The sequence below is a fragment of the Ambystoma mexicanum genome, chromosome 3p (assembly GCF_040938575.1).
Source record: "Ambystoma mexicanum isolate Mex_15411 chromosome 3p, UKY_AmexF1_1, whole genome shotgun sequence".
In the NCBI taxonomy this organism is placed as follows: Eukaryota; Metazoa; Chordata; class Amphibia; order Caudata; family Ambystomatidae; genus Ambystoma; species Ambystoma mexicanum.
The window spans coordinates 1,258,422,632-1,258,440,966 of record NC_090925.1 but is presented as its reverse complement, the minus strand read 5'-3'; the positions used below and the strand labels follow the sequence as shown (position 1 = coordinate 1,258,440,966).

The 18,335-nt window shown below is 46.0% G+C and overlaps 1 protein-coding gene across 4 annotated transcripts in view; it reads left to right on the top strand.

Annotated features, from left to right (window-relative positions):
• The window catches only part of LOC138581426 (butyrophilin subfamily 1 member A1-like), a 366,089-nt gene extending 348,724 nt beyond the window's left edge, over window positions 1–17,365 (top strand). For all 4 annotated transcript variants that reach the window (XM_069652748.1, XM_069652746.1, XM_069652747.1 and 1 more), the window contains one exon: window positions 16,391–17,365. In XM_069652748.1, the coding sequence (XP_069508849.1) occupies window positions 16,391–16,902 (512 nt within the window). In that variant the 3' untranslated portion in view covers window positions 16,903–17,365. The remainder of the gene's footprint in view (window positions 1–16,390) is intronic.
• Window positions 17,366–18,335: the final 970 nt, after the last annotated feature.

Here is an 18,335-nt window from a genome sequence, read left to right as displayed (position 1 = left end):
TTCATGGATCTACACGCTTGAATGTTCACTGTCATCAGACTGGGAATCCTCAGTAACTTAATAAATATATATATAAAATGTTCCCGTAGGAAGAAGCAATGCTGTTTGCCCATTATGCCTATACAGGCCCATTATGTAGTCCCTCCACCTCATCTTGGTCCCTTTTGACCCTAAACAATGAGGTGGCAAAGCTTAACCTCCACCCCAGGCAGCCATCTTCAGATTTTTCACAGCAGTCTAGTGAGTAGGGAATCCTCCACAGCTCTCCTAAGCATTGTCTTATTATTCAGTCTTTTCAAATCTTTTTCAAACCATTCTTTTACAAATGGATAGAGTTTCTTCTGCCCTTCACACTCTGTGTTTTACAGTCTTGGAAACATGTGTATTCATCTGGAAATCATCAAGGGACGATCCCACTGGACATGCACAGGAGTCTTATTCATCTGGAGAGTAAGTGCCAGTCATCTGAGGATGAAGTCTGTCAAAACAGCATCTGTGATTTCCCTCAGGACCCCTGAGAAGCAAGCTTCAAAGAGAAGAGCTTCATCTGTGGAAAGGGGGAAAGCACCACCTGCAAAAACAAAGAAAAATGGTCATCCAAAAACCCACTCAGCTTGGAAAACATTAAAAGTGGCATATAAGACCCCCTCGTCGGCCACAATACCAAGTCATCGTTCACGGACAAATAGTCCACACATACAATTTGTCCACAAGGTCCTCTACAACAGAAATGTCAGCATCCATGGCCTGATCATTTCGGCTAAATTACTGTGGACAGCTGTCTCGTCTATGAGGGATCAATCACGTATAAACGAACGGTCTTCGTCTATGGAGTCGTCTTTGCCGCTGTCCACGGCTAACTCACCACCTATGTAAAATCCCTTGTCCACGACTATTTCTAAAGTTCCTTGTCCATGACTACCTCTAGGAGCACTCGTACACGAGAGCCTGTGTCCACGACCATTGACGAGAGGAGTTCTGTCCACTGCTAAATTGCTAGGGGCCCTCGTCCATGAGCACCCTCATCCACAACCATTGACGAGAGGAGTACCGTCTCCAGCTAACCCACTGTAGACTAAAAAACCCTTGTCCACAGCTATTTCTAAAGCCCCCTCACCCATGACTACTACCTCGTCCATGAAGGAACCCTCGTCCACGACTAAACATTCCTTCCTCATCCACAAAAGAACCCTCGTCCATGGCTAAACAGTTGATGGGAAATACATAAACGAGAAGAAAATCACTGTTGAATGGCGGTTCGTCCATGAGTACTCGGCTGTTCACAGGAAAAACAGTGAATCCTCTACCTCTGCTGTCCACAGAACACAGCGATGAGCGGAGCACAGTGATAAACACACCCTACAAGTGCCACAGGTCTCAGTGGCTAATGTCAACATATCCCCAGTCTAGAAATGATGAAACTTCCAGACATTATTTTACAAGAGGAATTCTCTGACGTAGGAGAAGACAGGCCACAGTCTGTGACCAAGAAGCACAACCCTCCATTGCACTTGCCCTCGACAGATACTTCAGACCCTGTTTAAAGCTTGTTAATAAAGTCAAATGAAAAAGAAAAAATATCCTGGATGTATTTCAGAGGCGGCAAAAGGCTTGCTTTGCTAAGAAGCTCATATCGTTCCAACTAGGAGTCACAAAAACATCTCCCTACCTCAGGACGGATGGCGCTTCACTGGACAAAGGAGCTTTTCTCTCTGCCACAGTTCATAAGGGTACCTTTATTACTGTCCCTGACCTACTGGCAAGATCCAGCTGATGAACCCTACTAGGATTTCTTGGCGCTGGACACACAGTCATACGAGCCTGAAGAGGGGGAAATCCCCCAACCTCAACAAGATTCTGACAAATGGGAGGATTACGTTGTTCAGTAGCAAGAGAGGCCTGACTCCCCGGGAAGCTTTTCACTGCCAGGCGACACCACTTCCTTCCATACAATCATTACAACAATAATCTTCAATCATTAAGTATCTTGCGCAGAAAAGAAGTTAGTGCTCTATGCGCATAGAGACAAGATAAGGGGGACGGCCACAGCCATACCCTTTCTAGATACTATATGGAAAGCTGCGGTGAAGATCCTGGCCAATCCACTTTCCACTCCTTCCACTAGGGCTAGACCGGGAAAGAAATACAAGGCCCCGCAAAACCTGACCCACTCATCACTGTGGCCGCCTGGAAGAAACTTGTGAATCCCACTTCATCACTAAAGCCCCACCTTGCAAAGAAGGCGGGAAACCCCAAGCTGTAGACAGGAAAGTTCCGGCTTCTACATCCTTCTCTATTGGGACAGCCCACGTCCTCACCATGACAGCAAGATATGACTGGAAATTGTGCCACAAGAGGTCCAGGTTCATGGAGCACCTTCCGGCCGAACTTCAAGACGAAGCAAGGGCCATCATTAGAGACCGAGAAGCAACATTTGACCACATCATTGACTCAGCGGTGGAGTCCGCAGAATCTGGGCCAGGCAGATGGCTCATGAAACGGTCCTCAGGTGGCAAGCATGCATGAAGCCAACTTCAGGCCTGAAGTGCAGACGTAGATCCTCGATATGCCATTCGAAGGTCAAGACCTCTTTGGCAAAAAGGTTGACAATCACCTGAAAGGTATTAAACTGGACACTGATACAGACAGGGTCATCAGTTCACTGAGAGATAAGGACAAAGAAAGGCGTACCTTTCCTGATGGATCATGGAAGTTTTGTTAAAAAAACAAGGCATTTTCCACGCAAAGGGCCAGGTCAAAAAAATCAATCACTGACAGATATCAGCCGTCCTCCAGATACACGATGCAGAGAGTCTGAAGTGGGATGGCCCAGACAAGTGCCCAGTCGTCCAAACAAAATGGATGGGAAGCACCATCCCCTCCCACATCTCACCCCGGCGGGAGGGTGGATCAGCCACCACTGGCATCAATGGCAAAAGATAATGTCAGACAAGTAGGTGCTACAAAGGACACATTATCGAGTTCCTCACACAGCTGCCAGCTCTACCACAATGTGCATGCAATACACGCAACATGAACACGCTCAAGCAATAGCTGAACAGGTTGCTACAAAAAAACACTATTAAGGCCTTTCTTCACAATCAAGAAGGGAGGAGATTCTATTCATGCCTTTTTTCTAATAAGGAAAAAGGGCAGACAGTGGTGGCCACTCCTAGACCTGCAGGTTTTGATCATGTAGGTAAAGCACATAAGTTTCAAAATTACCACACCGCAACAGGGCCTCCCTTGGCTCTAGAAGGGCGATAACCCAGCTACAATCCACCTAGATGATGCGCATTACCACATACCCGTTCATCAAGCACTACCTAGGGTTTACAGTAGGAGATAAGCATTATCAGTTCTGGGTGCTTTGGCCTATAGTCAGTCCCGAGGATCTTCACCAGATGTCTTGCCCCAGTGGCAGCACACCTAATGAGAAGGTGTACAAGTCCGTACCTTGACAATTATCTCATCAAAACAAACTCGAAGGTACAGACAACCAGAGTGATCCATCAGACGAAAGAGACCCTCACAGATCTAGCTTTCCTCCATCATGAAAAGTCAGTAGTTAAGCTGGCATAGAACACCCTCTTCCTAACGGCAGAACTAGATACCCGCATTTCGCAAGTCAGACCTTCATCCAAGAGAAGAACAGCTCTCCCAGCTGGTCAATGGGTTCTTAAAAACACGCACGAACATGGTACGTCACTACAAATCCCTGCTGGGCATGTTGTCATCATGTATATTTCTGGTTCCTACTTGCAGGTTGTTAATGGCGGCAATCCAAGAACAACTCAATGAATTCAAGCATCGGGCTCATGGGAAGACATTGTGCACCTGTCACACCCTTTCCACCAAACTCTACATCACTGGTGGGTGGACAAAAAACCTAGAGCAAGTCAAGCCTTTTCAGGCCCCTACTTCCATGCTTCTTCTCAGGATACCTGTCAGGATGGGGAGCCAATCTCTGACACTTGCAGGCCAAGGGTACATCAATATCCTCATACTCTGAGCCATTTGATGGGTGCTGACACCCTTTGAACCGGTCCTCACAGTGCAGATGGTCACTGTACGGATGGACAGCACAACCTCAATGCATGACAAGAAGGTAACAGATCTGCACTGTGGTCTGCAGAGACACATCAACATACTGGCAGATCAACTGAGCAGGGACTTTTTCCACGTCCCACAAATGGGAACTCGTATGGGTTGAGGTGCAATGAATTTTCCAAAGATGGGGTTCCCCCCACATCAATCTATTTGCCACCGAGCACAACAGAGAATGCCTTCTCTTCAAATCCAGGTACCTGGAAGAGGACACACTGGGGGTTGCCTTCTCCCTAGCATGGATAGGCGAGTCCCCAGGCGCCTTCCTGACCATAACCTGGTTTGCCAGGGTACTGAGGCAAGTAAGAAAACAACCCTGCGGGATGATTTTAATAACACTGGCATGGACATGGCAACTGTGGTATCCAATTCTCCTACATGGGGTGAATCCCACGCCCATCCATAACAGAGTGCACAAAGCGCAACAGAACAAGCAAATCCTTCATTAAACCTGGCGGTGTTCTCTCTTTCAGGGCTTGGTTGTTGAACTACGAAACGTTGACAGTTGGATATTGGGATATTATTTGAGCATCCAGGGGGCCGCTACGCTCGCCACATGCAAAGAAAGGAAAATGGTTTACAACCAGAGGTGGGACACAACAGCTTGACCCATGGTCCGCATCACTAAGCAAATTGCTGCACGACCTGATTTACTTAGCTACAACTGTCAGATCGCAGGATTCTGTCAAGGTATACCTCTCGGACATCACCAGAGGTCCCAGAGTTATATCATCTGTCTCAAACCCTGCAGTTAAAACCTTCATGAAGGGTTTGCTGATGACCTTCCCACCAGTGCCAGCACTGACTCCAAGTTGGAGTCTCAACACAGTTTTGACGGCATCAACAGCTCCTCCTTACAAGCCAATCCGCAAATGCAATCTAATTTCCTCTCTGATAAGGTCACTGTCTTAGTGGCGATCACATCAACAGTCAAATCAGCGAACTACAAGCCTTATGTACAGATCGTACGTCTACGTTTACAGTCTTCTTAGAGACCGCACCCAAGTGCCTCCCCCTCCCCCCAGGATCCCAACTGTCTTTGGCAATTATGCTTCCATCGCAGGACGCATCTTGCACTCGCTAGATCTATCGCGAGCACTCAAATTCTACTTACAGCGCACCATCACTTTGAGAGCGCCTCCTAGATTGTTTGTTTCACTTGCTGTGCTGTGTAAGGGCCAACACATTTCCAAACTAGGCCTTGTCAAATGGGTGGTAAATTGCATTACCATAAAATGAAAGGCAACCTGCGTACCTGTACAGCTTCTGCCCATTCGACCAGAGGGAGGGCCTCTTCAACGGCATTCCAGGCGGGAGTGGCCATAAAGGACATATACAGGGCAGCTACCTATAGCACTCTCCATACGTTCGCCAAGTATGCTGTTTACAAACAAATACCTTGAAAGGGAGCCAGCTGTATGATAAGCAGTCCTACAACATCTGGTTGTGTGAGATAGGAACAGCCATTGTTCTTTCCCTCCTATCCCTCATGTTTCAAGCATGCATAATGGGTTCACGGTACTCTCTGTGGGTACTATTACTGACTTATGTCTGCTTCAGTGAAATAGATGGCATGCGGCAACTGCTTGGTATTCTATTCATGCATGTGAATGTATGAAAGATCCAATGCTGGAGAAGTCTTAGTTTCTTACCTGTAACTGTATTTCTCCAGCATTGGTGTCTTTCATAGATTCACATGAGCCCACCCGCCTCCCAGTTGAAGCTGCTCCTTAGGAATTATAGCAGTCACTATCAGGGCTCAAAAACTGAAGATGTCTGCCTGGGGTGGAGCTTAAGCACTGTCACCTCATTAGTTAGGGTCAAAGGGCACCAAAATGAGGTGCATGGACTACTTCAGTGAGTGCCTTTACAGGCATAATGGGCAAACAGTATTGCTTTTTCCTATGGCAAAAGTTTAAATATATTTATTTTTAAATTACTGACGATTCCCGGTCTGACAACGGGGAATATTCAAGCATGTGAATCTATGAAAGATACCAATGCTGGAGATTTTAGGTAAGTAACTAATACATCACTTATACAGTGCCCTAATGGCCACCAGTGGGCTTCACAGCGCTAGCTGCAACAGGAAAGAGTAGCTTGGAAGAGTCAGGACTGCCAGGTCTTTAAAACTCGCTTGCTGACCCTGTTTTACATTAAACCTTGATGTATTATATATGTATTTTAAACCTTGTTTGTTCAACTGCTATGAGATATTGGGAGGAATTTCCAGAGCAGAGGAACCTGGTATGAAAAGGTGGGACCGCCCACCTGTGAAAGTTTAAAGCTGGGGTCACTGACAGTCGTTTTCCTCTGGTGAGGCGTGTTCTGGTTGGGACATGAGATCATGTTCTATCTCTGAGAAAGTCTGGTCCTTCATTATGCAGGGATATTTCAGGAGATCTTAAATCTAGCCATCTAGTGTTTGTAAAGAATTGTGCTGCCACATTCTGAAGTCTCTGAAGTTTGTAGATCAGGAATGTGGGTAGATTATGTTTGTACGGTCTAGTTGTGGGGGAACCAGGGCAGTCGCACCCTGCATCTGGGAGAGTGGTCCACATAGGGAAACAACTTGTGAAGTTGAAAGAGCAGGAAAACAGTCTTTATCACTTGGTTGACCTATTGCTGCAAGTATAGGTCTGTCTAAATGGGTTGTCCAACTTCAGGCCTAGAGGGCAGGATCCATGTCGGTTTTTCAGAATACCCCAATTAATATTCATGAGTTAAATTTGCATACAATGATTCTAAATGCATGCAAATATTTCCTCATGAATATTAATGCCGGATATCCTGAAAACCCATCAGGATTCCGACGCTTGAGGCCCAGAGTTGGACAACCCTGGACGAACCCCATGGAAGGAAAAGGTTGACGACAGGGGTCTAGCTGTGGGCATCAAGCTACAATTTCATTATTGCTCATCCAAATATTTAAAGCATTAATACAATCAAGAAAGTTGTTGGGATTAACAGCTGTTGCATTAGCGTAGACCTGCACAAAGATGTGTGTGTCCTGTTTATAGTTAACACTTTTCAAGACCATTATTAGAGCAGTCAGTGGGCATAAGTAAGGATTGAAGCAAATTGGGGAAAGCACAGTTCCTTGGGGTACCTTCGGCACAGGGATCATGGACATGTATTGCAAAATGAATGTGTACTATTGCTGACCTGGCATCTATTGAAGGTTCCCTAATAGCACAGATTGTACATAGAATCACTTTTCTACCCAAGCTATCTAACATTTGAGCTGCAAAATGCACCATTTCAACACATTATTTAGAAATGAAATTATTTGTGGGGAAACCCACTGCACCGAAATCCCTTAATGGTGTGGGTTTGATCAGTGCTTTTACTTGCTTATGCCAACTGGGGGGGGGGGAGTACTTATGCCCCTCAATGTAAAATAAATCACCAGCCTGGATAAACGTATATTTATTTATGCAAGCACCTTAACCAAGAATAGTCAAAGGGCAGATCAGAAAAGCAATGTGTGCAATTTGTTTGCGTATAGTAAATATGCCAAGTGAAGATTCCCTTAGGATTGGGTACTCAGAGTGTAAAGAGTACACTCTGTGCTGACTAGACAAGCAGCTCAGTGAGTTCGCTTTGACGGTGACTTAAAACAGCATCAAATACTGAGCTAAGATATCCTCCTGGCATCCATAGTTCTTCATCTAGTGTAACAAAGTGTTACAATGAACGTGGCTAGTATGTGAGTATTTGGACAGAGCTTGGCTGGTTTCTATTTAAGTATTTATTTATTTATTTATTTATTTATTTATTGGACATTTGTATGGTGCCTATACACAAGTGTTTCCAGGCACCACAAGACAAAAAGGGACATGGGGGACATAGGGAAAAAACAACAGTAATGGTCGTACTATGCCTTGTGACATTCGTACCATGCAAGTGCAGAGACAAAAAGTGCAAGGCAGGGTGGAAGTAGGGGGGCAGGACTGGAGGGGGTTGAGGGGATGAAGTGCAGGAGTGGTGTTTCAGGGGGCTGAGCAAGTGCTGAGGGGAGCCATGAATGGGAAGTGCAGGGGAGGTGGGAAAGGGAAAGTGTGATGGACGGGGAGGACCAAAATCAGTCTAGTCTGGAAGGGTGACCCAAGGGCAAGTGCTGGTAGGGATGCTGGGGGGCCGGGGACTGGTTAAGGAGGGCCTGGCTCCTGTAAGACTCATAAGGGACCAAACACCAGTCGCAGCAGCAGAGGGACATTAGCACGGGGGTTGGTGAAAAAGAACATATTTAGAAGTTTATGGAACTTTACAAGATCCGGCTCAAGTCTGACAGTGGCAGGGAGGCAATTCCAGAGGGAGGCTCCTGCCGAGGAAAGTGATTTAACTCCGACTCTCTGCTTGGAGAAGCGTCTGACCTGCAGAGAGTTGAAGCTAGAGGGCCAATGAACTCAAGCAGGGAGGTATTTAGGTAGAGATAGAGCTTGATGTAGAGATCCCAGGCCCCAGATAGTCTTGTGGATAATGCAACAGGTCTTGAATTTGATCCCTGTGGTCGCCAGGAGCAAGTGGAGAGATTTTAGGGCTGTAGAGATGCGCCCCTGGGCTTGAGGCCAAGGATAAGTCTTGCAGCCCTATTCTGGATTAGTTGTAGAGGGCGAAGGGATGAAAGGGGCAGATTAAGCAAGAGGCTGTTGCAGAAGTCCAGCCTAGAGAGAACCAGAGATCTGGAGACATTGAGCTTCTGGGGGAAGGTAAGGAAAGGGAGAATGCCTCTGAGGAGGTGGAGCTGAGCAAGGTCCGTGATGTGCGGAGAGAAGGAGAGTGAGGAGTCAAAGATGACACCAAGATTTTTAGCCACACAAGAGGGTAAGGGGAGGGGGCCCAAGGAGGTTGGCCAGAGAGTCGGGGGGGGGGTAGCAGGGAGCAGGTGTACAAAGGAAACCTCTGCTGCCCCTCTGAAGCAGTCATTCCCTGTGTGTTGGAGCCAGGTTTTCATGACAGGGTGGGCCTGCATGTAGGTCAGGGGCAAGGGTCCTATAAACTATATAAACTATGGGAGATATATTTATTTTATTGGATAGCTTTCTGTTGCACCGGTCCACAGCCCAGGATAAAGAATCAAGCTTTTATGGGCTGTTCAATATTTTTCACTTAAATGTTATGAGAGACAATTCTACCAAGTTCCCTCTTGATCTTCAATACTACAGAGTTAGGAAAGTGGTGCTTGCATCCCGATTCTCCTGCATATAGAAATGTTATACATTTTATTAAAAAAGCAAGGGTTAGCAATAGCAAAAAAGGGAAGAGAAGGGATTTTTCACAGTTTCCTTATCGATCGGAACACCAGATAAAGGCCAAAAGCATAAAGCACAAAGGAAGAGATACATTGTCAACTTTGTAGCTCAAGAAGCCCTTTTGTCTCAAGAAAGACAACGTCTGAAAGAAAGAAATTCAGATTTTTTTTCCTTCGTTCTCTGTTGTCCCGCGCCAGTGATATGATATCATATGGCATTTATAATGCTCCTTTACACAAGTGTTTCAAGGCGCGGCGAGGCAAGGGAGAGGGAACAGAGGGAGGACAGACATCGATCCTACTAGGCCAGGTGTCATTCAGATTGTGCAAGTGCGTTTGAAGGGGGAAGGGACAGTGCAGTACATGGGAATAGATAATAACAATAAGTAAGTAACGGCCAGCATGTGGCAAGTGCATGGGTAAGTGCAGACATTGTGTCAAGGGCTTGTAGGGGGACTGTAGGGATACATAAATAGTCCCCAAGTGCAGGGGTAGCTAGGCGAGCAGTGCAGGTGTGTGACTCTGGTGGAGGAGGGACCTGGGCACGAGATCAGAGGGTGTCCAGGTAACCAGTGCATCTCCGGATACAGCCACGAGGTCAGCAGGGGAGAGGAGGAGAAAAAGCAGAAGCAAAGAGAAAGGTTTTGAGGTGCTTCCGGAACTGGAGATGGTTCTCGTCAAGTTTAAGGGAGGCTGTTCCAGAGGGAGGCCCCAGCCGAAGAAAGAGATCTGCCACCAACTCGTTGCTTGGAGAAGCGACTGACCCTGAGGGAGTTGGAGGCGGATGAGCGAAGAGCTCGAGAAGGCAGATATTTAGGAAGAGAAAGTTGAAGGTATTGAGGCCCCATGCCCCAGAAGGCCTTGTGGACAATGCTTAGGGTTTTGAACTTAATCCTCGCAGCCACTGGGAGCCAGTGCAGAGATTTCAGTCCAGGGAAGATACGATCCCTGGGCTTGTGGCCAAGGACAAGTCTTGCAGTCCTGTTCTGAATGCGCTGCAAAGGGCAGAGAGTAGAGGGAGGAAGATTTAGAAAGAGGCTGTTCCAGTAGTCCAACCTAGAGAGAACCAGAACTCTGGAGACAGTGAGCTTCTGGGGGAAGGAGAAGAACGGAAGAATACCTCTGAGGAGGTGCAGCTGGTAGTTTGACTTCTTAGAGACGTCAGAGATGTGAGGAGAGAAGGAGAGTGTGGAGTTGAAGATGGCTCCAAGGTTTTTAGCCTTGGAGGTGGGAGCAGGAAGAGGGCCAAGAGAGGCCGGCCAGAGAGCTACATGAAAGGAGGGAGCGGGTGTGCTGATGAGGAGAATCTCAGTCTTGCTGGCATTAAGGCAGAGGTCATTGGCGGCACACCACTCCTGGATAGCAGACAGTCAGAGATGAGGGAAGGAGAAGATGAGGCTGAAGGTAGCTTGAAAATGAGCTGGGTATCATCCGCATATCCCCAGGATGTAAGAGACAGACTTTTTGCACTTTTGGAGTGCACTGAGCATGGTTTTGAAAGTCAAAAAGGTACTTTATGTGGTCAGAAAATTTAGTTTTGAGGACAAAAACACTAAATTCTACAACTGTGGTTAATGGAGCAAGATTTGCTGTAAAAGGTCAGGTTTCAAAACCCTCCATATCTGTTCTCACCAGATCTCAGCTGTTTAGCTGTGTCACTCCTGTGTGTTCTACTCATCTGTGTATGGTCTTTTCTGAAAGCAGCTACAGCCACAATAGCAAACTTTCACTATTACAGCACACACCTCCTCAAACAATGAAGGCAAATGCCGATCCGGTGTGGTCAGAATTGAATGTATTGGCCACAAACAGGGCATTCAATGTAGTTCATCAGAGGTGAGGATGTAGCCCCTAGATAGGATAGTGATACTTCAAAATATATATTGCAGTGTTTTCACAGCCATATAGGAATTGTTAAAGGGGAAGGCAACATAGTTCCAGGTCTAGACAAGCCCCTGGAATGTGAGATCTTAAAGCTATGTAAATGTCACTGCTCCAAGAGGGATTTTAGACAAGACCTAAATTGATCCTCTAGATGTAATGCATTAAAGGAAGGGGCTAGAAATTTCAGAGAACACACTGCATTTAATTGGGTTTGCCAAGTTGTTACACTTGTCATTATGCTAGAAGAATATGGTGCCTGTAATGTGTCTCCTATCAATATGCCACCAAGCGTAGTATCTCTGCCTCATTTAACATCCAACACCAGAAAAGTCCCTAATTCTTTCCGATTACATAAACTACTGCCGGAAGCACTGCAAGCCCACTCAGTCTCGTGGACTATACTATGGTTGTCCAACTCCAGGTCTCGAGGGCTGGATCCATGCCAGGTTTTCGGGATACTCCTCATTAATATTCATGAGATCAATTTGCATACACTGATTCTAAATGTAAGCACATTTTTCCCCATGAATATGAATGTGGTGTATCGGGAAAACCCGTCAGGATTCCCACCATCGGGGCCCAGAGTTGGACAACCCATGTCACTATACACACTCTAACAGGTGCCAGTCAAACATCTACACTCTGTGGCCTTTTCCATCTAATGAAAGGGTCCCAGAGGTTCTTTGGCTTGCCATGCAGAGTTCCTCTGATTACATTTAAATGATAAGGCCTTGCTTTACCTACAGACACACTGTATTGTATAGTGACCATAAAATCCATGTTCCTGCTGTACATACAGACCCACTTCACAGGGCCACGCATAATCTGTGTCATTTCCGTGGGATCTATTCACTCCATCTTCTGCATTAAAGGTACGCAGGTTTCTAATACCCGATACATTATGTTCTGTGGGTAATTTTGTCTGCCACCTTATTACTTTATGGTCCTATTGCCCCAGCATTACCTCAGAACTCCAGTGGTGGCCAATGGTTTTCTTTTATTGTTTCCCACTCAAGATCAAGCATAGTGGGGAAATGCCAACCAAGCAAGGGCGCCAGAGGCAGGGGCTCTCCGCCGTGGAATGACTAAAATTAAAGGAAGAATGGTGCATTTACTGCACAATCTTTAAGAAAAGTTGGGGAACAAGTCATAAATTGTACAGTCGGTTCTGTTGGGTAACATAAAAAAGGCTGTAGATAACAGGCCACCCCCTGTACACATTTGTTTGATTCCTTTTCCCACAATATGGGCCAGCATTGACACTTTAAAACCTACTTCATGAGGAGTGTGCAATTTCCACAATATATGGTAGTATTTTGCACAGGAAGAAGACATTTTAACGCTGGCTCTGCAGCATATATGCCAATGGGGGAACGCACTCTTGGCGGCTGCGCCTATTAGTGATGGTTTTTGACTCATGTCTGCAGGGATGTCATTTCACCAAAATGCCAGGGGTACTGGAAGTGACATCATACGACCCTGGACCCCCTGATGACATCAAGGGAGTGATGCAATTTGACCCCGCCCCAAGTGACATTACAGGAAGTGATGGCAAACGACCTTCAGGTTTTTAAGATGAGTTTAGCACCCGTGTTTCCAGGTTCTCTCATTTCAGCCAGATCTGAGGCTCGGAGGGAGGCACGATTTGTCCATGATTACACATTTGGGGAATGTAATGTTCCCGATTCGACGTAGGGTCTATTTGTAAAACATACATAATGCAGTATTTGTAACAGGTTTAGCCGTAATCTCTAACATAAGCTACACGTGTTATCTGTGGCGTTGCTGTGTTAACCAACCCAACAAAGCACTGACCTGGGGAGGCGTGCACTGTGGTTTACCCAGGAGAAAAATGCTTTTCAAGCAAGGCCTGAAAATTAAATCATTGACCAGGATTTAGTATCAAAATAATTCCCTGGTTATAAATGTATCTATGATTCAGCTACCACTACGATGGAAGAAACCTATTAGACTGGTCTGCGTGCATAGAGGGGAGTGCACCTGATAATGTTATCTTTTCTGCACTTTAACACCTGGGAAAGATTCTTTCAATATACCTAAGATCCCCCATAGTTTTTATTATCTGAGCGTAATACTGGGTGCCAGACGACTTTAAAAAAAACATCATTTAATGTAATATCATTGCTGCACATATAAATCCATGGCACCACGCAGTTATTTTAAATTAAAAACACCCGCGTGTTGCTGCTCACTGACAGACTTCAAGGCGCGCACTGCACACTACCCCTTTGTCAGACCCAGTGGTGCCCAATGGTGTAGCACCAGATTTGGCAGCTTCCCTGTGAGCCATGCTGTGGGGGCCCCCACAAGCCCATTAACACAGTACAGGGCACGCCACACCCCGGGCCCATCCGGACCACCACGCGTGCACAATGTCCATGATGATTATGCCGCTGCAGGGGCATGCACTACTGCAAGTGAAAGAAATAAATATGATTTTCAATCAAAGCTTAAATCTGTAACGTAACACAGAAAGAAGGGGGCGGTGCCTGGTCCACAACTATACCAGCCACAGGTGGTGTCTGGTGAGTTGTTTTTTTGGAGGATGTAAATATTTGCCACAAGTATGTGATTGCAACAGAGCATTGCGAGGGAGCCCGAACTAACGGAAATCGGTTTGGGGGATTTCGGGGGTATTCTTCTCTCTCCCAGAGAATTATTTTTTAATAATGGGTTAAAATGGTGCATTACAGAGCACACTTTCTGGAACAATTTGGGTAAAATGGCAACAATCGGTTTTGTAGGGTGTAGGGTAAATCATGAACAAAAAGTACAATAGATGCAAGTCACCAAAGGTGCACAGGGCATTTCCCATGGCATTATCATGCCGGTCCCTGCAATATATGCCAGTATAAAAAACATGCTTAGGCTGGCTGTGCCTATATATTTCCATGCTGGCTCCACCAACACATGCTAGTATTCCCATATATGACCATGCTCCGGTTCGCTTTAAGATGTTTTTTATAGTATCATTACTGGCAATGGGCACAAAAATGACTCTGCCAATATATGCCCGTACTCCTACGTAAGAACATACTCCCATTGGTTTGGTCATTAAAAGTGACATGTCACAATAGGAAAACCTGTCCAAACTGGTTCCAATTTAAGCCAGTCTAGACCCATAAGAACACTTATCTTGCTTGATTCATTATAGATGCTCAGTTAATAAAATGTCGTGCTACAGTGAAGAAAATACAGGCCGCTACACCAAAACATCAGTCTAGCGAGGTAAGACTACTTATCATGCTTGCTTTTATAAAGATGCAGAGTAATAAATGTCATGCCATAGTAAGCAATGGCTAGACTGACTGCACCAAAATGCCAGTCTAGCCAGGGAATGGGGTTCCATGTGTTAATATCCCCGCAAAAATATCACCATACAAAAATATCGTCATATTTCTGTGGCGATATTAAGGCATGGAACCTGCGGGGGACACCCTCGCAACCTCCATATTATTTTAAAGGGAGTGGGGGACACCCCGGCAACCCCTGCTACCAATAACCCCAAAAATGATCCCCACTAAAAATATTGCCTATGGCCGTTCCCGACGACCATATATAGAGCAATATTTTTGGTGGGGATAATATTACTTGATACCGGGAATTGCACACATGAACTTGGCCCTGCCCAGAAATACCAGTAAAACATGCAAAGTCAATAAAGGATGTGGCAAAAATATTCCAGTGACCACCAGTCTCCCAGGGTCTTAAACACACATGCATCCCCTTTCACCACCAGTCAGTCGCCCATACATCTCCTCTCGCATTCACTCACACTGAATTCATCACACAGGCACACACCAAACCCCACCCAGAACATTCAAACACACACTACTAAATGTATGCTCATTCACCCACCAGTCACACACTCACACCTTCCCTTACATCCACTCATTGCATTCTCTACACAGGCACATACCCATCCACTCATTGCATTCTGTACACATGCACACACCCACCCACCCAGAACACTCAAAAACACACATCACATTACATCCCTTCTTACTCCCCCACCGGTCACTCACACCTTCTCTTACATCAACTCATTACATTCTCTACACAGGCACACACCCACCCACGCAGAACATTCAAAAACACACATCACATCACTTCTCATTCCCCCACTCTCATTCCCCCACCAGTCACTCACACCTTCTCTTACATCCACTCATTGCATTCTCTACACAGGCACACACCCACCCACGCAGAACATTCAAAAACACACATCACATCACTTCTCATTCCCCCACTCTCATTCCCCCACCAGTCACTCACACCTTCTCTTACATCCACTCATTGCATTCTCTACACAGGCATCCACCCAGAACACTCAAAACACACACACATAACATCACATCCCTTCTCATTTACCGACCAGTCACTCACAGCTTCTCTTACATCCATTATTCTCAACACAGGCACACACCCACCCACCCAGAACATTCAAAAACACACAGCACATCACTTCTCATTCACCCACAGTCACTCACACCTTCTCTTACATCCACTCATTGCATTGTCTACACAGGCACACACCCACCCACAACATTCAAAAACACACATCACATCACTTCTCATTCACTCACTAGTCACTCACACCTTCTCTTACATCCACTCATTGCATTCGCTATACAGGCACCCACCCATCCAGAACACTCAAAAACACACCTCACATCCCATCACTTCTCATTCACCCACCAGTCACTCATCCTTTCTCTTATATCCACTCATTACATTCTCTACACAGGCACACACCCACCCACCCAGAACATTCAAAAACACTCATCACATCACTTCTAATTCACCCACCAGTCACTCACACCTTCTCTTACGTCCACTCATTGCATTCTCGTCACAGGCACACACCCACCCAGAACATTCAAAAACAGACATCACATAACTTTTCTTTCACACACTATTCACATAGATACATCAGAAACGCACTTCACACATGCAGAACACACATCATATTACAAGATAAAAAGCCATCTTACCTTTTTCTTGCAGCTTCGGTTCATCCTTCCAGGCCCCCTCGGCTCCTCTGTTGGTGGCGGGTCCCCCCACGCATTCTCTCTGTGGCTTTCTGACATTAACTCTCAATGCATTCTTGTTTCCTATCTGCAGTGCCAGTGACCCTGAATCCAGACACAGCACATCCTCAGCTCGCCCTGTCTGAAAATGGAAAGCGTGTAAGATGGACGAAGACACCACAGACCTTACCAGACAATCCAGAGAGACTCACCTACTATGAATTGGTGCTGGGAAGAGAGGGATTCACAGAGGGAAGAGGTTACTGGGAGATGGACGTGCTTCAGGTGGGGGGTATATGGATGGTGGGAGTTGCAGAAGAATCTCTGAACAGAAAGGATGCCATCCCATGGTCACCCGAGGCGGGAGTCTGGGGTGTATCCGGAGATGATGGTAAGTATTGGGCTCTCACCTCCCCTCGATGGACACCTCTGAACCTGCGTGAGGAGCCCATGAAGATTGGGGTTTATGTGGACTACGAAGGGAAGCAGCTATCTGTGTACAACGCTGGCACGGTGGAGCACCTCTACACTTTCACCGATGCCTCCTTCACCGCCAGGATCTTGCCATTCTTTCGCATCTATAACACAGACCTTAGGCTGGTATAGTCCTGCCACCACAGCACTGTGGGCCAGTCTCACGCATGCCTTTTTCACTTACAGGATATGCCAATTCTTTTGTGTCTATAAAGTCTAGGTGGGGTCAGCATGCCCCTCGCAGCCCCCGTTCCCTATCAGTTCTGGTATTGACTCCCGCACCATAGAACAAACTCAGACTGAGGGCCCCATTACGAGTTGATTGTTAACGGGAAATCAGGTGGTATTTGCCAAATAACACCAGATTTACTCTGAATTGGGTAGATTTTCAGAAATACTGCCAGCAGAGGTAGAAATTTCATGAGGCGGATTTTCAATAAAAAAATACACACAAGTTTATGTGCGTTTAGGACAGAGCCCATCCTGGGGTAGACCATCAGTGCCACTCCAGATCTGTTGGGGACTTTCTTCTCCACTTTTGTAACATTCGGATTGTTATTTTGCTCCTGAAGAATAAATACCATGTTCAATGCTTGCAGCGTCTCTCACTTTGCTCCTGTGAGTCAGTCACTGAAAGGTCCCAAAGCTGTGCAGGCCATTCCTTCATGGAGGGGAAGGACAGTGCTGGATTGAGAACGATTCCTTCTTGGCATCGCTGCCATGTAAACATTGTTTGAGCTTTAGGTTGTTCTTTTAAGCCCAATAATGAAACTGTACTTGTTCACTGGTACCCATCTGCTTCAAAGTAATGTAATAGGGTCATTTCCACCAGAACTTTTTCTATTTGGGGGCCTATTGGCACTAGGCCCTGTAAGTGAAAGGTGGATTTGGTTTAGTTGGAATAGAGAGGAAGGCAAGATGTGAATCCTGTCTTTTATCGGTTGCACCCACTTTACAACAATAGGCTGGTGCTCTCTAGCTGGCATTAACATGTACTTAGCTACACCTTAGAAGCCAAAGGCAATTAGGGCACCTTACTTGAGCTTCAACCAAAAATGGCACCTTAAATCTCCATTGATCTTGAGGCACAAAGTAGTAGCTTCTATATCAAAGTGAATGGCCTTGAGAAAGTGCACCAAGCTGAAGGATTACACATTATACAGAAGTGGCCAGTAGTTCCCTCCTCACCCCTGCCACAGGTCCCACATGCCAGAAGTATAGGATGACTATAGCATGAATTGGAAAGAAGCGAACACATCTGGAGGACATTGTAATGTGAGGATAAAGTGGGCATCTCTGCCCACTATGATGGGTTCAAATTCAGTTTACCCCTCAAGGAAAATCCTCTGTGTTTGTAGGGAGGCCCACAAAGTGCTATTTAAATCATTTAATGTTCTATCCATATTCCATCAATATTAGCGGCTCAATATCCTTTCAGGAATAAATCCTTTTTTGGCATGTGGAAACCTCACCGTCATTGAAACGCAAGTATTCATTTCTGGGGGGCTTCAGGTGTTCGGCGGTGGACAGCAACAAATGCAGTCCCTGTACAAAGACTAAACCAA